We start from the raw sequence: 23,085 nt of genomic DNA, 5'->3' as shown, positions 1-23,085 counted from the left end.
CAATGAATAGATTTCGAGTTATATGTTATGAAAGTTGAATATGGGATTTAGGTGATGAAGAAGCAAATAGCTGACTAAGGGTTGAAAGAAGCAAGTAATGTGATCATTTTGCTTGTGCTAAGAAGGAGATTTTCAACGAACTTGAAGCTCATTGAGTGTAAAATATAACTCTGGGCTGCCATGAGAAGATTTGGCTAAAAGGATGCCTAAAAATGAAGAGAACTTGATGAAGCTCAGAATTTGAGGTATCTGGAGCAAGTTAAGGTATTTGGAGCATTCTGAGCTCTAGAGAATGAATGAGAATCTCAAATTCGGAGGTAAGCTTCCCGATAAAATTCTTGACAAGTTTCATGAAAGAATTTTTGTCTAATTCGAGTTGGAATTGATGCTATAAATGTTGAAAATTGAAGGAAAACAAAAGGGACCATGCACCCAAGGAGGGACCATGCATCCAATAAGGGACCATGCGGCCAACTATGCTACCGAATGAAGAATTGTGTGTTGGCTTAAGGGATGCTCAAGGCCTAAAAAGCTAGGAAAGGAGCTAACTAAGTGTGAGTGGCTTCTAACTCTTAAAGTATTTTAAAGTTTATGCTTTGACTAGTTTTCAAGTTTTAGCATGTTTGAAAATGATCAAATATAGTATGTTTGATAAATGAGTTCATAGCATACTTAGATGAGTTAGAATTCAAACACGTTTAAGTTTTCCTAAAAGCCAAAATTGGACGCATAGAGAGTCCTATGGAACTAAGTGTTACTCATGTTTTATCCAAAGCATCAGGGTTTTAAAAGGAAGCTAAAGCATGAATTTCTTAAGAGAACTAGATGGTGTTCACTCAAACACATGGTTTAATGACGAACGCCATGCATATCAACGCAAGGTTGAGGTTTTATGAGTTTGATGTTTCCAAAGTAAACTAAACCATGAGTTAGTTTCATAAACTAGCCATTCCTATATCTTCAAAATTTGTTTATATACAAATGTTTTACTAGAGAATTCATTAAAATAATTCTTATGCTTAGTTATGAATGATTTACTCCAAGTATTTGGATGCATGGCTTATGGTGAACAAATTATTCATGAGTTTTATACATGATTTCATCTGAAAGATATTAGCTCAAATGTTTTAGAGCATGATGTTTTTAGTATATGGTATTCGATGCATGCATTCCTAATGAGTATGTGTTTTACTGATGACATTCCTTCAAAATAATGTGTTAATAAGGAATGCTATTTCAAAGTTATTATGAAATATATGTTTTTAGTACCCTAGCTATGAATCCCGATACTGAAGGTTGTGAAGGTATCAGCGTCACTGTTATTGAAGGAGGCAAAGGCATATAGGGTTGATTCCACCCTAATGTTAAAGGAGACAAAGGTAACCAGGGAAAATCTCTACGTGCATGTAAGATTATTATCAACGCTGTTGGTGATGTAGAATTCCATCTCAACTAAGGTTTCGATGTTGGGAATATGAGCAAAAGAGGCTCTGCCCAACTAAGGTTTAAAAGGGTACAAAGATTTTATATGATTGTTTCATGAGCTGTCTTCAGGGTTTTCAGAGTTATTATTATTATATGTTGGATACTTTATTATTTGACGAGCTTCGTGAGGAGCATGTTTTAACTCTGAAACTATGAGGATATTCAGTTGATATTTGCTTATAAATCTTTCAGTTTGTCATATTATGTTCTAAAGTCTAGAAGTCTATGATTTAAGTGGACTCTGGTTTTCACTAGAGTATTTGAAAGTACGATGTTTATATTTTCCATAAGTACACAAGTTAAGATTTAGAAAGCTGCTTGCAAAATAAATTTCCATAGTAAAAGCTTATGTTCTTAAACGTGCCATTCACTAGGCTCCCCAGCTCAAGCTTTCCAATGTTTTGTCCCCCCTTCCCCCAGGTAGTAGGAGAGTTCTGAAATTCCAGGATTGCGAGTTGCTTGTCAAGAAGGTCCACTCTGCCACCATCATAAAATGTTTGTTAGTTATATGTTGCTTGAGTTGGTCTTTATTTAAATAACCTCTACGGAGGTAGAGTCAGGGCATTGGTCTGTAATAAGCCCTATTCTGAAGGGTGATGTAGTAAATAGAATATCGTGATGATGTAAGTTGTGTTTGGTGTTAGAATTGCCGATGAGCAAATTTACAGGTTTAAGCCTATAGTAATATAGGTTCATAAGATGTGAGTTTAACAGGTTTAGTTGGCAGTAGATGTCAAAAAAGGGTTGACATCTGCTGTCTTCACACTTTCTCTCAAGTTAAAAAGGTAATTTGGGAGAGGATGAATGTCATAAAAGATTGCTCGAACTCAGACCAAGTAGGTTTCTCACAAAAATTTGATTTGAAATCCACTCAAATTTAGAGGTTCAGACAGGGGTACAGGTAAATGATATCGTTAATAAGTTATGTTCCAAATATAATTTTTCTCTCTCATTTTTTCCCACTTCCAAAGGGAATTAATAATTAATCGTTAGAAATTTAAAATTAGGGTTTAAAAGTTTAAAAAATATGGGTATGTTTGTGGCTTGCACCAAACGCCCCCTATGGGTTTAGTTCCACGTTTTCGTAATAGTACGCCACTTCCGTGGCATTCTGTTGCAGAGTGTTGAAGAGAGCAGAGTTGTGAAGAACACAACCAAAAAATAGCGAAAAAGGAGGAAGAAATGTCTGCAAGAGGAAAGCGAAAGGACGAGGAAGATCACGCATCCGAGGGAGATGCTCCTCCTTCCAAGACATTTAAGAAAGATTCTGACGATACCGATGAAATCGTCGTCTGTGAGGTCTTTCACTTCCTTCCTCCTGTTTTCAGCGCCTTTACCTTGCTATCAACTCTTTAATGCTCCCTTTTTCTTACTGTAGATTTCAAAGAATCGTAGGGTTATGGTCAGGAACTGGCAAGGAAAGATTGTCGTCGATATTCGGGAGTTTTATGTCAAAGATGGCAAGCAGATGCCTGGAAAGAAAGGTTCATCTCATCATTCTCTTCTTTTCTTTATTTCTCAGTGGATGAATTGGCTTTTCGTTTTGGATTTTCAAGTTTGTGGGTTTTTTTTTTCTAGGGTTTATGTTTCACTTTCTTTTCAGTTGCATTTGCATTGGTTTTAGTTTTGAACTGCCAAATGTTGCTCTAGGCAAAATTTTATTGCTAGTATAGGAAAGTTTTTGCTTGCTTCATACCTGTTTCAACTTCATTTTTACTTGGAAGTTTTTTTTTGTTATCGTGGGATCTTTGGGGTAGAGGAACAATAGAGAGTTTTGTGGTGTAGAGAAGGACTTGAGTGAGGTTTGGTTCTTGGTAAGGTTTCATATCTCTCTTTGGACTTTGGTTTCAAAGCCTTTTTGTAATCATCCCCTAGGCAATATTTTAGTTAGTTGGAAACCCTTTCTTCAGTGGGTTTTTGTGGGATTGGTTTTTTGCATGCGGGTTTTCTTTCATTTTTTCTCCATGAAAGTAGTTCTTTACATAAAAAAAAAAAAGAAAAAAAGTGTTTGGGCATTCATTTTACATCAGATATTGTTTACATTTTCTCTATTCTTTTCTCTGGACTTTGCTATAGGGGTTTGGGAATGATGTGTTGAATCTTGCACTTATGGCCTTTATATGTTTAGGTGTTTGTTCCAAGTGAAGAGGAAATATTTTTGGATTTTTGATTGTATGTATTCTTATGAACTTTGGTCTATATTCATTTTATAAATTGTACTTTTCTCTGGACCTCTGCTAGGACATAATTTAGTGAGGTTCCAAATTTACATGATCCACCTACAATTTTGTTTTCCTGATACTTTTCTTATCTAGTTCATGTAAAATAGTTTGTTGGGAATGTTTGAGGAAGAATAAATGTAAAAGGGTTGAAAGTATAGATTGTAAAGGACTGGATGAAAGATTTGAAGAAATAAAGAATGCGGATGGTGAAGAAGAGACTTGAGTGTGCCCAAATTGGTTGTAAACATACCTGAAGTTGTAAAATGGATTTAATACTAAATACACACAAGTCAAACAAGATGTAGGAACATAACAAACAAGTAGAGAGACTAATTAATAGATAACAAAATTAGAGATAGTAAGACACTAAGAAGCACGGGCACCGACACGCGTCGGGGACACGTCGAGTTTCAAAAAAGTAGAACACGAAACGTCGAGGAGCGTTATTTTTTGTTATTAAAAAAATTAAATATATGTCGTGCAATAAACATATTGTGAAATATTCCATTTAAAGACATCATTAACAACCATACAATTCATGAAAATGATGATAATAGTTAAGATGACTAACGGTCCAATATCATAAGTCATAACAAGTTTTAGTAATTAGTTCAACCCCACAAAAGTTACAAAACCACAAAATAGAATCAAAGAAGCCAAGCCTTCTACATATTTTCTTCATTCTTGTCCAATGTCCTTTTAACTACTCGAAGCTTCATTTTGATTACTATCATCGGTAAAAACTATAGCTTCCAATTCTAGTTCGTCCAAAGATAAACTAACTACTTCAAGCATTTCCACATCTTCAAATGAATAAAATGAATCTCTAGCAATGTCCCACATTTTCGTCTCTCCTTCGAAATATTCAGGTGTTCTTTTTGATAAAAGACGTAGATTACTATGGATGTACACCAAGTCTTTTGCACGTTGTGGTGTCATCTTGTTCCTTCTCATGGAGTGCACAAATGAATATGTACTCCAATTTCGCTCACAATACGAGGAAGATGAAGGTTGAACATGTAACTTTATAGCTAGTGACTGTAAAGTTGGAGTAAAGGCACCATGGATGGCCCGCCAACTCTTCAGAGACATATTATATCTATCACGTATTGGAATCATGTTCAACAAACTCTGCAGACATTATATAGAAATTGACAAATTCAATGTTCACTCTTGTGCGCTCATCCTCTGAACTAAGTATCTCTTGATACACTTCATTCTCTCTCTTGATACTTCTAAGTCTTTATGTGGTGGGACTCGAGTCTTTTCTTCTTCAAGTCATTGTGCACTATAATACCTAAATAAAATTATAAAATATACCCAACTTTAGTGTGTGCTTAGGAATTGAAAATATAAAATAAAGATCTAAGATGTCTTAGAATACTTTGGATTTAGAGAATGTGCCAAACAATGGAGAGGAGTGTTATTTTTATTCCAACGATCAATCAAAATTTGATGCACCACTTCATAAAAAGATGAGAATTCATTTGCACGCATTCCTTCATGTCTATAGATTGCCACTTTCACTTTTTCAATCATGGTGTCCCACATATCATATACCAAATGGAGGCAAGGTTTGTCCGTATCACAATCTCTGATCATATCATAAATAGGAATAGTAAAAGAAAGAATATAATCAATCTTATCCCACCAAATAAAGTACCAACTCCTTTACACGTCGTGCTTTCACCATATCATCTTCTTTGTAGCATCCCCATTTATCACTGATGACCATTGTTTGTGAACCACCCTTTAGGGATGACTTTTTTACATACTCCAATCCCGAATCCTCCCAATTTTAGTAGGCGTGCCCTAACTCTTTTATAAGAACCTTTCCTATTATCTTGACAAAAATTACATTGCCAAGAAATATTCCCCCCTTCTTCATTCAATCTTTATTTTTTGTCACATATTGCCATAATGGTTTTGTTTCATCGTTGGTAGTCATTTTTGAATTAATTTCGGTTTTGCTTGAAGATGATTCTGCCATACTAGTTTTAAATAAAACAAAAAGAACAAAATAAGATTTAATGGGAAAAAAAAACAAAACTATTCGAAGAATCATACAAAAATGAGAGATTAAAACAAAAGAAACATAAATGTTCAAAGAAATCAAACAAAAATGGGAGATTAAAAAAAATAGAAACATAAATGTTCAAAGAAATGGAGAAAAGAGCAAAAAAAAAAAAAAAAAAAAGGAAACAAAGAAACCAAATCGGCAGTGAGTCTGAAAGTGAAAGTTGTCGCTGCCCGTTGATTGCAAGTCGCCGGCGTGTTTGGGTGTGGAGATTGTTGGCTGTTTGGAAGGTCGAAGGAATGAAGGTTGGTTGGAGAAATGGAATCCGAGTTGAGATTTTGAGAAATTAAAAGAAAAAACACAATAACCCTAAAAGCTAAGTTTTAGGCTGGGCTGATATTATAAGCTTTCGGGCTTAAAAATGGCAGTTTCATTGTTTTTTTATTTTAATTTTGCAGATTCCGTGCCCTAAACGTGATGTAGCCGTGTCCTTCAAGTGTCCAGCCGTGTTGGGGAGTGTTAGAAAGTTTAAAAAAATAATAAAATGATCGGCGTGTCGGACACGTGTTGGCGGCGTGTTGGGGCGTGTCGGTGTCAGACACTCGGTGTCGGACACGTGTCCGACAGACCGATACTTGGCCATCTTAGGAGTGTCGGTGCTTCATAGGTAAAACACATTGATTGGTAACCCAATTTTTTTTGGAAATGGAAACAAGATTTTTCATTGAATTAATGACAAACATCATGGGGTTTGTCAGTGTTGAACTTGAAATGATACCATGTCTTGGGGAATGGGTTAAGCTTCACGAAATATCTTTGATGTTGGAAAGAAGAGACTTTTGAAGCTATTTGTGAATATTGTGGGAAAAGAAGTTTTGGATATGCCTGATTTCTTGGAGGTTGCGAGGAACCCATTGCAACTTCTCCCAATTGAAATGGAGATTAGATATCCTAAAGCCTGGTTCAAATAGTTGGAGTGTGAAATGTCCGTGGAGGATTTTGAGAAGAAGCAGCTGCAAAAGTCGAGGTGCCTCATTCAGGTTCAACGGTTGGTGTTGAAACTTTAAATGAAGTTGGAGTAGAAGGTGGGCCGAACAATCTTTTCACAATTTATGCTCCACATGGGGTCCAAGTCATAGAAAATTCTGTTGTTGTTGAAAATTACTTAAACAAGTTGCTTTGGGAGGAGAAAGTCAATTGTTTTGATTTGGAAGAGAAGAAGTAGTCAAGAAGACTTGTTCAAATATAAATAGTTAGCTAATTTGATTGATGAAGATGTTGGCACTTGGAAGAGGGGCTTGCATGGAAACATGAAGTTTGAGAATTAAGAGTGTAAAGGGATTTGGAAATATTGGAATTTGTAAGTTCTAGAAATTTATTAAAGGTCGTTGGTAATGAGTTTGGGAGGCTTTTAGTAGTGTTAACAATAGTGTTTTGGGCTTTTAGTAGTGTTAACAATAGTGTTTTGGAAGCTCAAATGTTAGAGGGGGATTAGGTGGAAGAATTGGTGTCAAAGAAGTGGAGAAGGATGTTAGGTATCCGCTCCCCCTGCACAAGAAACACAGGCATAACACACCCAAAATGACACCCAATGCCAGAAAATAGGGTATTAAGCTCACCCTGATACAATATTTTGAGGATATAAACGAGGATAAGAATGAAATAGTCTTAAGGCAGAAATATAAAGAACAACAATCACAAAACAACTCAAAACGCACAAAGTTCACTCGGCTGTTTGACAGACCGTCTCTCCCTCAAAACCTTCACCAAAAAACCTCTTTTCTCCTTCCTCGGGTCATTCCTTCAAATAGGTCCTCGTTGGTCCCTGCCATTGACTTCATGTATCGCACCCCCTATGCGTAATGCGCCTCCAATAGTATTGTTGGTCCCTCCTTCCTTTCCCTGGTTGGTCCTCTCATCTCCTCTCCTCCAACTTCCCTTCTTCCCATTTTGCCCTTCCCTTTCTTCCTTTCGTAAACCTTCATTATTGGAGGTCTTACATCACCCCCGATCTGAAAATTCATCTTGTCCTCGAGACTGTTGATAACATTAAAATTTTCAAATTACCTCTTCATAATCTTGAGATCCCCAAAGACATCATGATTCCAAGACTTAACTCTAGGAGCCCACAATCTTTTCATGAAATGGGATCCTTCCCTATTAGTTGGGACGTACACATTCCACACCATGGGAGAAGAGGATTTAAAAGACCAGTGTTGGGTGGTCTAGAGAATATCTGAAAGACAAGGGCCCTAACTTTGTGAACCTGGAATTTTCCTCTCTTGAAATTGGAAGAGTTAGGTTTCGACAATCAGAAGAAGGGTTCTATGTTGGTTGGTTTTCTTGATTATTTGAAAAAAGAAAGGTTACTATATTATCACAGATTCCACGTGGAAAGAAGATAAAATAGGACCAAAGAGATTGAAGTTGCTACAGGTGGCAGAGAATATCAAATTTAGTGTCCAAGGTTAATGAAAGAGAGAGGTGTTGGAGGGAAGCACAGAAAACATACTTTTTGTTCTTGCCTTGAGGAGATTTTAGTTTTCCTAGGAGGTTTTGTCAGGAACATTTTTAGCAGTTCCTTTTTGTTGGGTTGTGTTCTACGTTTTCGGCTATGAGAGTTTTACGGCTTTTCTTGTCATTTTTAATTGGAATGAGGATCTTTGCATACTCCTAAAGGAATTTTGTACCTTTTAACTTGTCATGAGGAAGTTTCAAAAACATAACCATTCCTCTTGGCTGTAGGTTTGATATGGAGAAGTATTCAAAAGTTTTGAAAGTTGAGACACTCATGTATTTTCTGTACTTCTCACCAAAACCACTACTTAGAAGAATATCCTCACTCAGCTTGTAGGTGTCTTCCGTTTAGAAAACTTGGTGACTTTCCTGGTGAAGGTAATCTAGCTTGTTTACCGACGACAACAAGTTCACAATATTTTACTGGACTGGAGTCCTTTTATGTAGATTATGGTTTGGCTCATTTTTTTATGTGAGCTTCTCTTTTTTCCCTACAGGCCTACCCTACTTTGCCACAAGAAGGCATCAAACCCTCTCAATGTATAGACGACACCTCCAACCAACTGTTGGGTGATTAATTCTCTTTTTGTCCTTCCTACTATGTGTATATGAACTATAACATTACAAAATGGTGCAAACTTATTTTTTATTTGATGAAAAATAGAGTAGGGAAAAGAAAACAACACACCAAAGATTTACGTGGAAAACCCTAATTAGGGAGAAAAACCAAGGGATAAAGGGATTCTTATTAGAAAACTGATACAATGGAATACAGTAGACCAACAACTTAAATAGAGAACAGGGAAACCCTAGGGTACAATGAAAAAGATAAAATTGTCTCTAGAGTGCAAAACCCTAATTTCAACACTCCCCCTCAAGTTAGGGCGTAGATGTCAATAAGTCCCAACTTGTTCACACATGCGTCAAACAACTGTCTGGAAAACCCCTTTGTTAGGACATCTGCAATTTGTTGATTGGAGGGAATATAAGGAACACAAATGTTGCCACTATCGAGTCTTTCCTTGATAAAGTTCCGGTCAATCTCCACATGCTTTGTTCTGTCATGTTGAACAGGGTTGTTTGCTATGCTTATGGCTGCTTTATTATCACATTAGAGTTTCATTGGATTGGTATGCTCTTGATCAAGGTCTTTCAAGACATTTTCAAGTCAGATCTCTTCACAGATTCCCAGACTCATGGCCCTGTATTCAGCCTTAACACTGCTTCTGGCAACAACACCTTGTTTTTTGCTTCTCCATGTAACAAGATTGCCCCATACAAAGGTACAATATCCTGATGTTGATTTTCTGTCTACTACAGATCTTGCCCAATCAGCATCGGTGTAAGCTTCGATACAACGTTTTTCAGTTTTCCTGAACATCAAGCCTTTCCCTAGAGAAGTTTTCAGATATCTCAAAATGCACTCTACTGCCCTCATGTGTTCTTCGTATGGTGACTGCATGAACTGACTTACCATACTTACTGCATAAGAGATGTCGGGTCTAGTATGAGAAAGATATATTAATTTCCCAACAAGTCGCTGATATCTTTCTTTGCTCACTGGAATACTTTTACTCATTTTACTCATATCAATTGGTTTACACCCCGTCATACCTGTTTCCTTGAGCAGGTCCAGAGTATACTTTCGTTGGGAAACTGAAATTCCTTCTCTTGATCGAGCTACTTCTATTCCGAGGAAGTATCTTAGTTTTCCAAGGTCCTTGATCTCGAATTCCTCAGCCATCTTTGCCTTCAATCGGTCAATATCTGAGGTATCATCATATGAAATAACAATGTCATCAACATAAACAATCAAAACTGCGATTTTCCCGGATACAGACCTTTTAGTAAACAGAGTATGATCAGAATGACCCTGTTTATATCTTTGAGACTTTACAAACATAGTAAATCTGCCAAACCAAGCCCTTGGTGACTGTTTTAGCCCATATATGGACTTTCTCAATCTGCAAACTCGGTGATCAAACTGTTTCTCAAATCCTGGGGGGAGACTCATGTAGACTTCTTCCTCCAGTTCTCCATTGAGAAAAGCATTCTTCACATCAAGCTGGTGAAGGGGCCAATCCTTATTAACTGCAATAGAAAGGAGGACCCGAACAATATTTAGCTTTACAACTGGCGAAAAGGTCTCTGAATAATCAACCCCAAACGTCTGAGTAAAACCCTTCGCCACTAATCTGGCTTTGTATCTGTTAACAGTTCCATCGAGCTTATATTTTATTGTGAACACCCATTTACATCCGACTGCTTTATGACCATTTGGAAGATTGACTTGATCCCACGTATGATTTTTCTCAAGAGCTTTCATTTCTTCCATAACTGCTGCTTTCCATTCAGGACTTTCCAATGTTGTGTGTAGGTATCACCACTGTGTCTAGGCTTGTAGTGAGGGCCTTGAATTCAGAAGATAAATTACTATAGGACAAGTAACTTTGCAACGGATATTTAGTACATGATCTCGTACCTTTCCTTAGGGCACTCGGAAGATCAAGGGATTCATCTCTATCTTTATTTCTTCTGACGTACTGCATTCTCCCTCCGGTTCTGTTATTTTTCCACTCTTAACATTTTTTCCAGCGGGAATAAGGGAAACTTCTTTTCCAGGTTCTACCATGTCCTCAAGAATCACACACTCATCTGTCTCTGCACCATCATCAACCTCAATCACATCCCTGCTGGCATTATCTTCCCTGCTTTTGCTCTCAACATTTTCAACACAAGCATCAGTATTATCACATTTATTATCATGATCAGGGATAGGACTACTAGTACCTGGAACTGATCTCTGTTCAGACTCATGAATTGGAGCCGGAGAGATAACAGGTGGCGCTATTTCCTTCCTGAGATTATTTCTATAGTATGTGATCCAAGGGACTTGTTCAGTTGGGAGGATAGGTGCGTTGGTATTGAGACATCAAGGATGGGTTCAGGTTCAGGTAAGGCAGAAAGGCTGGGACTCTAATTGGTTTCTTCACTGGAATGCTCCCCTTGAAGAGAACCATTGGGAAAAAATGGATGATCTTCGAAGGTCACATCCATAGAGACAAAGTATTTTCTGGAAGGAGGGTGATAACATTTTACCCACGTTGATGTAGAGGGTACCCTAAGGAGTAAACTTGGTACGGTTAGGTCTGTGTGTATGGATGAACACCACACAGCCAAAGACACGAAGGGGTACATCAGAAAGAAGTCTGGAGTTGGGGTAAGACTCTTTGAAGAAATCTAATGGGATTTGGAATTTTAGGACCCGGGATGGCATGTGGTTTATTAGATGGGTTGCTGTCAAGATAGCATCACCCCATAAATAAGAGGGAAGAGAGGTTGACAACATAAGAGAGCGAGCAACTTCGACCAGGTGACGGTTTTTCCGTTCGGCCACTCCATTTTGTTGAGGAGTGTATGCACAGGAACTCTGATGGACAACACCTTTGGAGATAAGGAATTCTCGTAAGGTGTTACTAGGGTATTCTTGACCATTATCACTCCTGAGAATAGCGATTCTAGCGTTGAACTGGGTTTCTATGGAATTGTAAAATTGTTGGAAAACTGAAGTGACTTCTGATTTATCTGTCAGAAGGAAAACCCAGGTTAGATGAGTATGATCGTCAATAAAGGTTACAAATCAACGCTTCCTAGTTATGGTAGTGACTGGTGAAGGACCCCAGACATCGCTATGGAATAGAGTAAACAGTTTAGAGGGTTTATAGGGATGAGAAGAGAAAGAAACACGAGGCTGTTTTTGCCTGGACACACACATCACATTTCAATTTAGAAATATTAATATTGCGAAAAAGATGAGGAAACAAATAGTTCATATACTGGAAATTAGGATGGCCAAGACGATAATGCCACAACATATAATCAGTTTCAGAAATGGAAAAATGAGAAGAAAACAAACTAATCCTATCACATAGCCTAAAGGAAGCTTCTTCAGTAGGGAAATAGAGTCCCCTGTCATGCTGGGCAGTGCTAATCGTCCTCCCCGAGGTCAGATCCTGAAAAACAATATCATCAGGTGAGAAACTAACACGACACTTCAAATCTCTTGTTAGTTTACTAATAGATAACAGATTGTAATACACTTTTGGCACATGCAACACATCTTGGAGTATTAAGCCGACAAAGGGTGACACTCGTCCTTTTCCAGCAACAGGAGCAAAGGACCCATCTGCAATTCTTATTTTTTCATTTCCAGCATCAGGTTGATGAGATAAAAATTGATTAGAAGAACCAGTGAGGTGATCTGTGGCTCCTGAGTCTAATATCCACGGTTTATTACCAGTTATACTCACAAGACCAAAAGATTGAAAAGTACCTGTATGGGCGATCGTACTTACACCCACTGTAGTAGTGTTCTGAGTAGTTTCCTGGTTCTGTGTCTGAGTATCTTTAGTAACAGATTCACCTACGAGAGCCCGACTTTCGTTTCTTACCATCAGGCGGTTGGTCGTGGAGTTTCCAGCACTGATCTTTAGTGTGCCAGGGTTTTTTGCAATGTTTTCGCATACTGGGGGCGGCTTACTGTTCTATTTATCTTGTACAGGGCCTGATGTTTTGAAAACAGCGGAATCTGTTGGTGTTACAGGTGTACTGTTCATGGCTCTCGACCTATCTTCTTCCAGGCGAACTTCAGAACAGACCTCCATTAGGGATGGTATAGGTTTGGTCCCCAGTATATGACTGCGCACTGTATCAAATTTAGAGTTGAGTCCCGCAAGAAAGTCATACACGCGATCCGTTTCTTCAGACTGATAATGTAACACTCCTCCACACGGACAGTTCCAAATCATCTCACGGCACAAATCCATCTCTTGCCACAACAGAGATAGCTTGTTAAAGTAAGCAGTAACGTCCATCGTTCCCTGTTTGCATTCATGAACCTGCTTACGTAGATTATATAACCGTGTGGCATTCTGTCTCATGGAGTAGAGTTTCTGGGCTGCCTCCCAAATATCACGGGCTGTAGCTGCATACAATAAAGGTTTCCCAACCTGAGGTTCCATACTTCCAATTAAAATCGACCTCAACAAAGAATCCTCTCCTTTCCACATTCGTTCTTGGGGATCACCGATCCTTGGTTTTGGTATTTCACCTGTCAGATATCTAAATTTATGACGACCCTCCAGGGCCATTTTAGTAGATTGAGACCAAGAGAAGTAATTATCACCATTCAACTTTTCTCCTATAACAATTTGCCTATAGTTCCAGAACATAAATTTGAGGGGTAAGTAGGGAACGAAGATACCGAGTTTTCAGGGTATGGTTGGATCTTGGATGTCGATCCTAGGGCTTCCCCAATAGCAGCGAGCTGCTGCTGAAACATCTCGTTCTGTCGATTAATCTGCAACTGCAACTGGGTAACTTGATCTTGGATTATATTTCCTTGGTTCTGGTGGTATGACGAAGAGTCACCCCTTCCAAATTCATCCGTGATCGGCAAAAACTGCCCTATTCGGTTGCTCATACCCGGCTGGAAAATACCCATAGTTCTCCCATCTGTCCTTTGGTGCGACATAGGTTGAGATGAGACTCCGATCTGAGATGAGAAGGCCGGCAGCACACGGAAACTTGACTGATCGGCGCTGGGCATCACGGTTCTGGACTGGTCGGCAGTGGGGATAGTAAATCGGGGCTCTAACAGATGGAAATTGGCAGTGGGCATCACAGATCTGGACCTGTCGCCGATGGGTACATCAGATCGGGGCTCCAAGCCGTCGGTCGGCACCGTCTGAGATCGGTCAAACAGGATTCAAGTGGCCGGTTGCGTTTGCGTGCGTCCAAACTGGGTAATATTGGCTGGTTCGCTGGTGTCTTCATCTGCGCGTGGCTGGATCGGGTGGGTAGCGGCTGGTTCGCTGGTCGCCGGTCGCTAGGTCTGGCGGCTAGTTGTTGGGTCTGCGAAGGAGATGGCCGTCGGTGGGTAGGGCGGCGGCAGTTGGTCTTCACGGAAGTGGGGAAGAAGGGTTTGGAAGTACCTGTTGATGGCTTTTTGGATAATATTGGTTATATCTGGGTTATTGGTTTGGGATTCTCCTGTTGGATTTTCCTCAATGGTGGCCAGGATTTCGTCTCCATATTCTGATACTGATGAAAAATAGAGTAGGGAAAAGAAAATAGCACACCAAAGATTTACGTGGAAAACCCTAATTAGGGAGAAAAACCACGGGATAAAGGGATTCTTATTAGAAAACTGATACAATGGAATACAGTAGACCAACAGCTTAAATAGAGAACAGGGAAACCCTAGGGTACAATGAAAAAGACAAAATTGCCCCTAGAGTGCAAAACCCTAATTTCAACATTATTTTTAAATTTGGACTTGCTGAGATGTTACTAGGGACAAGAGCATACATGCGAGCACTCATTTGTTCTATCTGTAGCCAAGCTTGACACAAGATAAGATAGGAAAACACAAAATATTTTGGATCCCACGTGTAAAGCTGATGTAAATTTGATCACAAGAGTGTTTCTCCTAATGAAAGATTACGCAATAAAAACACTGATAGGCCTCTGTTGTAAATGCCTCTCCAAGAAAGTGAAAAAGGGGAATAATTTGCTATTACTATTAGAGGGTCATGGGTAAGGTATTTGCAATTTTGGTAGGGTAATTGAGTATATGTTCAATCCCTCAGTTTGAACTTCTGTGGCTAAGGACTTTTAGTGTTTATGCATTATCTCATTCTTCTAAATTGGGGTTTTTTTTTGGTAGTTAGTCTTTTGTTCTTCGGCCATTTTGTTTTCCTAGTCTTGTATATTATTTCATTTGTTCTTGATGAAAGTTGCCCTTTTCATTTTTCTTTGATGATTAACCAACTTAACATTTGAAAAAAAAATGGAAACATTCAAGAAAAAAGAGAGCCCACTTCTTTGGAGACTTTGGTTTGAAAGAAATGCCACAATTTTTCGTAGTCAAGAAACTAACAGGGATAGTTTTGGGATTCAGTCACACTTTTTACATCTATGTGGTCCTCTACTTCAAAATTCTTTTTGTAATTTTAGCTAACGTAGAAGTTAGATCTACACCAGTTGGGCTCCTTTTTTGTAACCCGTGTATGGGGATATCTCATCTCCCCCTTTCTTTAGTCTCTCTTTGATTATTGAAAGTCTTGTTTCTTACCAAAGGGGCAAAAGAAAAAAGATAAAAAATTGGCCTTTGCAGTTAAAAAAATGTTGCTAACAATGAACTTACGTTGATAAATTAGTCATGCTTTTCGTTCCAAGTTATCCATTGTTGATTTCACTCTCGATCTCTTTTTTATCAGCATTAACTTGCCATAGACGATATGATTGATGTGTGGATTGCATATAATACTGCAAATGCAGAAGTTGAGTATGCTTTTTTATTTTCTTTTTGTTTCCAGGCATCTCGCTATCCTTGGATCAGGTATGCACCTATATTATTTTCTTGAGCTCTAATTTTTTCTTGTGCTTTTTTGTTTTAGAAAAAAGAATTATCTTCTGCTTTTTACAATGGTTGTCTTTCTGTAGTGGAACGTTCTCCGAAATCATGTAGAAGAAATTGACAAGGCTGTTAATGAAAACTCGTCAGGCGATTAGAGCAGGCATCTTTTGTTGATATTAGTTGCAAATGTATCGCTTCCTAGGGTTATTCTGCTTTATGATGACGTAACTGAGACCTTTGTACAGCTAATGGGCTTGTTTTTGGTGGAAATGAAGACCAGAGAGCATGTATATTAGCATTTGTATTGGATTGACATTTTGAATCGTAGACCAGAGACATGATATTATTATAATATAGTATGGCATAACTGACAACATTACTATTCTCAATTAGTAGATAATTGGGTATCAAATTGACATTTTCACCAATAATCTGATTAGGTTACAGCAATTTTAAAAGATACTTAGTCCAAGGTGCTAACTACTTTGAATCTCTTTGCCATAAAATTCTAACTACTTAGTTATTACATATTTAGCTTCAATGCCCTCAGTTCTTGAGCCCACAAAGTGTAGCTTGAATTCTTTGCTACAACATCTTTAGAAACCTCCTTTCTTTCAATCAATCCTCTGGCATACCTTTCAAAGTTATCTAGACTTTTCCATATTGGGGCCAACTTTCTCACATCTCCTTCACATTTAATTCTTTCCAGTAGGTCTTTTGCTTCCTCCAACCTTGCCCAAAAGCATGAATCTTGAGTCAAGCTTGCATATTTCATCCTCTGAGTATTCCCTTCCTCTGTAACTTCTCTCCCTTTCCACCATTTGTCAAAAATCTCATATCTTCTCTCCCTTCCGTATTTCAAATAATGACCATGGACAATGTGCTTATCACGACGATAATATTCGGCAATGTCCAATGGCTCTACCAGGAGTTTGTAGAAATGTGAAGCATTGACCCACTTTGCCCTTGTGTTAAAATCTGGAGGAAGCTCATTGTACTCCCACATGTCGATCACTCTGTTCCAGAATGTTGCGAGCTTGTGCCTGTTCATGTTTACTCGAGCATGTCTTACCGAAGCATCTACTTTCTTGAAGCAATCGTAGTAACCCAGTTGGTCATCTGCTTCATCACAAGAGACTTTATACCATTCTATCTCAGCTCTGTAAGGTGTAATCTTCGATAAGCTTATAGCTAGTTTTGCCGCATTCAAGTTCGGTGTTTGTCCTATTCTCCTTGCCGTTCTCAAGCTATGTTCGGCCATTCGAGCAACTTCATCCTGCAATTTTGAAATAAACTCTAGTTAGTTCTAAAATCTAAGTTGTAGGTTCTGTTATAAGGAAAGTTTTAAGGTTTATTACTTGGAAAGGTATTCCTGCTGACTGCAATGCTAGAGCAAGCCCTGCTTCATAGCTTGAATTAGGAAGACACTCTGAGGTGAAGCTTTTCCTCTCTATATATTGAACTCCAACTTTTTTCACATGATCTCCATAGTTGAGATGGTCCTCAATGCTCAAGTTTGGGGCACTTGTTTTGAGCATCAAATCGAGCATCTTCAGAACTGATATGGCATTATCCAAACAAATGGCACCATGTTTCGAGCAAAAGAAGAAGTTCCCAAATGGCCAAAGCTGACTTTGTACCGACCCCTCTAACCCTGGGTTAGATATCATGTTGGAGTGAGCCAATACGACCTGGAAGAGCTCGTCTTTCTCTCTTTCTGTCAATTGGGTAGCAAGCTTCCCAAAGTGTGGAGAGGCCATTGACAAATGCCAATATCTAAAAAGGATATGGAGTTTAGGGGAGAGAGAGGAAAGTGGAGTAGAGAGAAGCCTTGGCATAATGTCGTGGTTCGAGATGACATGGCAGAACTTGCCGCACCATCGTTCTCTTTGAATGGCTCTCGAAAGGGACTCGTTGCCTATCAATGGGGAGCCAAAGGTGATGCATAGAATTGGGTGATGAATTGTTTTGGGGTGAAAGAAAGAGAGCAGCCAAAGTGTACACAAAGTGGCTGCTGCTCCTCCAAGTGAATGACCTGTAATTACTATTGACTTGCTTTTCTCCAATACTCTTGTCGTCTGCAACATTTGAGATTGTGAATGGTATATACCAATAATACTTTTCAAAACACACACATATATATAAGCCTAGGCTTCTAATTGAAGGTCTTTAGGCCTTCCTGAGTCGGTTCAAAGGAAATTAATGAGCATATCAATTTCTCTTTGTACACAGGAAGGGAAAAGGTTTAAAGAAAATCAATGGAACAACAATAAATATCTTTTCAGCTTACCAACATAATATAATTTTTTAAAAATAGTTAATGCAGCTGATTTGAACATAATGTAGTTGTTCATTGTACATCTTTTTGCAGGTTAAAGGTTTCGATTATTAAAAGAAAGGAATGAAGTCAAATAAAATAAGTTAAATCCACCCAAATAAATGAGAAAAATAGTCTTTAAGTTTTGAGTTTAATTTTCATTCGATCCTTAGGGTTTCAAAATGTTATACATATAATTCTTATGTTTTAAGGTTGGTTTCAAATTACTTCCTCAGTTTTAAAATATTACTTTTTTATTTTTGAGATTTGAACTTTATTTTATTTTGGTTCTTGGTTTCAAGATTTACATTTTTAACCTTGATTTTTCATTAAATAATTGGTGCTTATTAATTAATTTAAATGAAATAAATAGTATAATTTACTTAGTTTTGCTATATTTGAAAATTCACTTCATAATTATTTTAAATTAATTAAGACATTGACACAAATGGTTGAAAGTGAGTATTTAATGTATAATAAATATTGAATTTAATGATCAAATCAAAATAAAATTCAAATCTCAAAGTCAAAATTGTAACATTTTGAAATCTAAAGACTAAATAAAAGTTGAACCCAAAACTTGGGACAAATATGTACTTTTATCCAAATAAATTTCACAATTCTTTTACTTTTTAAAAACTCGGGTTAATATTAAGATAGTTTTGAAAAATTGAAGCACGAGACGAAGAAAAAGAATCACTAATTTTGAAAATATGAGAAATTCATCGAACTTGTACGATTATTAAAAATTAAAAAGTAGCTAACTCATTGATACTTGATATGACATTCTTCTCTAGAGATTGGAGATTCGATCTTCTATCTTAGTCGTACTAATAAAATAAAAACTAAACTAAACACATCTAAATTTTCTCTTGATCGAAGAATGGTCCAAATGTACTCATCTAACTTTCTTGTGTAGTTTCCTTTTAATTTCCATTGCTTTTCAATCTATTTTTATTATAAATAAGAAAAGGAATTATATTTTTGGTCCAAAGAAGCTTTCACATTTTACACTATCTTTTGCAATCAATCATTAATTTCTTTCCCAATGAAACTTTAATATAAAAAAAAAAAATAGGAAAAGAAAAAGAATGAAAAAAAAAGAACCATATATCTTAATGATATTGACATTGGCCAAGGTTGGTAGAGGAAAAAGTGTGAAAGAAATTCAAACGCTATTTATCTACATCTCAATTAGTGTTAAGAAGTTTCTACCGACTTTCTAACGTTTATTTTCATAATAAATGAATGATTATTACTAGTTTTTCACAAAAATATGTCGTCGATAAGAGTTCATTTGGTAAGGCTTAGAAGAATTCTCTCTTTCTTCTCCCTCCTGAAAACTGTTGAAAATCTTTTCAAATATAACAAAATATCATTTTCTGTCTTTAAAAACTTATTTTTATTTTTGAAATTTGGTTAAAAATGCAACTATTATATTTAAGAAAGATGCAAATCATTGTAAGATACGAGGAGAAAATAGGCTTAATTTTTTTAAAAAATGAAATGGTTACCGAATGTGATCTTAGTTTTCCATTTTGTTAAAAGAATTTTTTACTTTAATTTTTTTTTTTTTATAAAATTTTAAAACTAAACTTTTTGATAGTTCTTTATTGAAATGATTGAGATTTCAATTTTCTTTTTGGCTTTAGAGACATAAAGGGAACTCTTTTTTTTTTTTCCTATTAAAAATGAAAAATAATCAAACTCAACAACTAAGAATAAACTTTTAAAAAGCTTCAGGCCCAGTTCATCACAATTTAAACATTATATTAAGCTATTTGCCTTTTTTTTTCCCCCCTTCTTCAACCCTTCTTAAAATAGTTTTACAGTCAATGGTCAAATTACAAAAACAAGATAAATTAGATTATTAAACAAGATATGTCATCAATGAAAAACTTAATATCATACTACATTTTAAAAATTACAAAACTAATAATAATAATAATTAAAAAATAATATTCACCACTTTCCCAATTTTCCATTCAAACTTCAAAGTATTATTTGGTGAATTAATGTAGACTTTCTAAGTCCCTTTCCCAGACTTGTAGTCAACCAGACCACATTTGGTCCAAAAATTCATAATTCAAATGTCATTATAAATGTAAATAACAATAATTATATAATTATTAGATTTTATATTTGGTTCCTCTAGTTTTTCTTTCTAAATTATATTGAATTTTTATAGGTCCAATTAAGCTAACTATAAATATATGGACAATGCTTGGATGTATCTACCCAGCATGTATCTAAGTATATTTATTTTTAATTTTAAAAAATTTCAAAAATCTTGAAAATATTTTTTAATAGTTTCTAAAATTTAGATGTAAAAAAAGAAACTGTCACGTACAACATTCATCATGTGGGAGTCTTGAATTTATTAAAAAATGATTATTAAAATATATAAAATAATTTAAATTAATAATTAAGTTATTTTTATATCTAATTATTATTAGAATTTAAAGTTATATCCTGAAAAATTGATGATATGAGTATTATATCCTATATCATAGATATCCAATTAATACTAATATCAACGTCGTTATCGACAAACGTATATATAATTTATATTAATTATGATTCAAACTATGTTGAGTTAGGTTGACTTTGACAAATGAAAAATATTTTAGAGAATCTAATTTTTATTCATAAAATACATTAATTTTATTTTACATGTCTAAATTATTAATTGAAGTTATAAAGTACGTTAAATTACATATTCAACTCATAAACATCGATTTTTTTTTTTCTAATTGGTCTTCAATTTTAAAAACTACAAATTTCGTTTTCTATGCTTTTAAATTTTTTAAAATTCAAAGATCTACTAAAAACAAAACAAAATAAAAAGTTAGGATTCCATTAAACATAAAATTAAATTTTATATCTAATGAATCAATTAATTTTTAAAAATTTTAAATTTGTCAGGGAACTACAAAAAATTGAAAATTTAAGAACCTATTAAATATTTTTGAAAGTTCGATAACCAAATAGACACACGTCTTAAAGTTATCATAAACATATTTTAACCTAAAAACTATAACCATTTTCGTTATTATCATTGTTTTGCCAATTGCTTAATAGGCACGACTACCTTCAAACACATATAATAAAGTGCTCATGCGTGCATATATTAAAAAGAACAAGATGTATCCATTTCTGTGCATCTTCGTTCTAATTAAAAAAAGAAAAATAAAAATAAAAAATAAAGAATAAAAAATTGAAAATACATTGGTTGCTAAGATAGGCATTGACAATTGGGTTGGCCGCAAAATAAATATTGGCTAAATATGTCAAATGGTTCATAATTATAGTTCTCAATTTCATTTTAATATTTAATATTCTCAAATTTATCTTTTAATATATTGAAAATCTTTAATCAATCCTTTAAAAAACATAGTCAAAATTTGTAATCAAATAATTGACTGTCACTAAATTATTGTTTGATATAATCGACATGGGTAACTTACAAGGATTTTATTTTTATTTTTATTTTTTTTCATATAGTATGTCCAAATTTCGAATTTAGGTTAATGATTTTTTTTTGTTAACAAAATTTGCACCAAATGATCTAACTAAAAGATTTGTCAATATGTGGCATACCATTTTGATAGATGTATTTTGAAATTTGTTAAATTTTAGTTCATATCATTTTAAATTTTTTATTTTAGCCTCTATCATTTTAATATATCTTAAATTTAGTACAAATTGATTGTTTATTGTATTTTTTCAATTCTTAATTTTAAAATCTTTATTAACATTTTATAAATAAATTTTAAAAATATATTTATATATTATATTTCTTATCTAAAAATTAGCTTCAAATAATAAAATTTAAGATTTATTGAAAACAGAGCAAATAAAATTGAATAGATTGAAGAGTAATGATTAGGCTGGAGCTAATTCGATGCTCAATTTTCTTTACACACTAAAAAAATTTGAAAAATGACGAGGATACTGCGAGAATGTCAAATCGGAAAAACAAAATAAAAAAATTTGTCACATGATATACTGTTACTTGATGATTGGACGTTGCTTGAGTTGTAGTTACCGTAGTACTAGAAATTCCGTAGCCCATGCTTTACTGAAGTTAGTTTATTTTATTTTATTTATTATTATTATTATTTTTATATTAAGATTCAAAGTATAAAGATTGGTAAACAAAAAAAAAAAGTAAATGGTTAAAATTTGGAAGAGATTTGAAAACTGACCTTTTCAAGAAGATTCTGATGAGTGTAAATATCAACAAACATCTTGAGGATGCCGGAATCCGCCATGGCCGGTTCCCGGAGCTCCTGACGGTGGCGGTTCAACGGCAGAAACATCTCCTCAACTCCCCCAGCATCCAACGCCACCAACTCTCTTCCATCGCCGCATTTCGGAAGAACTTGGACACCGGAGAAAGCAAGATAAGCCACATCTCCAATCACCTCCGCCGTGAAACTCTCCGGCGCGGCGGAGTTGGCGGCGGCGCAGAGCCTCCAGGACTGCAGAAGCAGAGGACTTGAACCCAAAAGAGCGGCCATAATCTCACAACTCTCGAATCTACAAAGAAAAGAAAAAGGAAATTGGGAATTGAAAAGAAAGTTGAAAAGTTGTAATTAGAAAAAAGTTGAATGAATCTACGTTGAAGCTTCGGACTCCATGGATGCAAATTCAAAGCTCTCTGTTTTCTCCTCCTCTCTCTCTCTGACTCTTGAAATTGAGTGGAAATGTGGTGACAATTGGTAGAGGGAACTTTGTTTTTCTTTCTTTTTATATATTCTCAGATCTTTTTATTATAAATGATTTTTGTCTTAGTATATAATTATTAAAGTTAGGTAATCATGTAGGTTTTTATTTTTGTTTTTGAAAATTAAGTCTATAACTACTATTTTCCCTTTCAAATTTCTTCATTTATTATTTACTTTTTACCAATGATTTAAAAAATTAAGTCAAATTTTAAAAACTAAGGCCTCATTTGATAATCGTTTAGTTTTTTGTTTTTGTTTTTTAAAATTAAGTTTATTTTACTCACATTTCTTACGATGATTTGCATCTTTATTAAGTACAATTGTTAAATTCTTAGCCAAATTCCAAAAACAAAAACAACTTTTGTAGTTCTTAAAAT

The 23,085-nt window shown here is 35.6% G+C and overlaps 2 protein-coding genes across 2 annotated transcripts; one reads left to right on the top strand and one right to left on the bottom strand.

Moving 5' to 3' along the window:
• The first annotated feature begins 2,431 nt into the window (after nucleotides 1-2,431).
• Nucleotides 2,432-16,050, top strand: LOC120072713 (RNA polymerase II transcriptional coactivator KIWI-like). The gene is made up of 4 exons (XM_039025177.2): nucleotides 2,432-2,784; nucleotides 2,864-2,969; nucleotides 15,621-15,643; nucleotides 15,748-16,050. The coding sequence occupies exons 1-4, from the start codon at nucleotides 2,668-2,670 to the stop codon at nucleotides 15,814-15,816; spliced, it is 315 nt and encodes a 104-aa protein (XP_038881105.1). The 5' UTR covers nucleotides 2,432-2,667; the 3' UTR covers nucleotides 15,817-16,050.
• PAD4 (alpha/beta-Hydrolases superfamily protein) lies at nucleotides 16,051-22,757 on the bottom strand. Its single transcript, XM_039025176.2, has 4 exons — nucleotides 22,602-22,757; nucleotides 22,187-22,520; nucleotides 17,020-17,739; nucleotides 16,051-16,937 (listed from the first exon to the last, which is right to left on the bottom strand). The coding sequence occupies exons 1-4, from the start codon at nucleotides 22,619-22,621 to the stop codon at nucleotides 16,185-16,187; spliced, it is 1,827 nt and encodes a 608-aa protein (XP_038881104.1). The 5' UTR covers nucleotides 22,622-22,757; the 3' UTR covers nucleotides 16,051-16,184.
• Between the last annotated feature and the right edge of the window lie 328 nt (nucleotides 22,758-23,085).

Source organism: Benincasa hispida, chromosome 3 (genome assembly GCF_027475165.1).
Source record: "Benincasa hispida cultivar pf3 chromosome 3, pf3_genome.v1.1, whole genome shotgun sequence".
Taxonomy (NCBI): domain Eukaryota; kingdom Viridiplantae; phylum Streptophyta; class Magnoliopsida; order Cucurbitales; family Cucurbitaceae; genus Benincasa; species Benincasa hispida.
Note: the sequence above shows the minus strand (reverse complement) of the source record. Positions and strands in the feature narration are given on the sequence as shown.

What these genes read in the sequence shown, in the direction of transcription:
- LOC120072713 (XM_039025177.2), top strand. Translation starts at nt 2,668, where the DNA reads ATGTCTGCAAGAGGAAAGCGAAAGGACGAGGAAGATCACGCATCCGAG. An exon ending in ATGAAATCGTCGTCTGTGAG is followed by an intron (nt 2,785 to 2,863) that starts GTCTTTCACTTC and finishes TTCTTACTGTAG; the next exon opens with ATTTCAAAGAATCGTAGGGT. An exon ending in GCAGATGCCTGGAAAGAAAG is followed by an intron (nt 2,970 to 15,620) that starts GTTCATCTCATC and finishes TTTTGTTTCCAG; the next exon opens with GCATCTCGCTATCCTTGGAT.
- PAD4 (XM_039025176.2), bottom strand. Translation starts at nt 22,621, where the DNA reads ATGGAGTCCGAAGCTTCAAC. An exon ending in ATGGAGTCCGAAGCTTCAAC is followed by an intron (nt 22,521 to 22,601) that starts GTAGATTCATTC and finishes TTTTCTTTGTAG; the next exon opens with ATTCGAGAGTTGTGAGATTA. An exon ending in ATCAGAATCTTCTTGAAAAG is followed by an intron (nt 17,740 to 22,186) that starts GTCAGTTTTCAA and finishes CAAATGTTGCAG; the next exon opens with ACGACAAGAGTATTGGAGAA.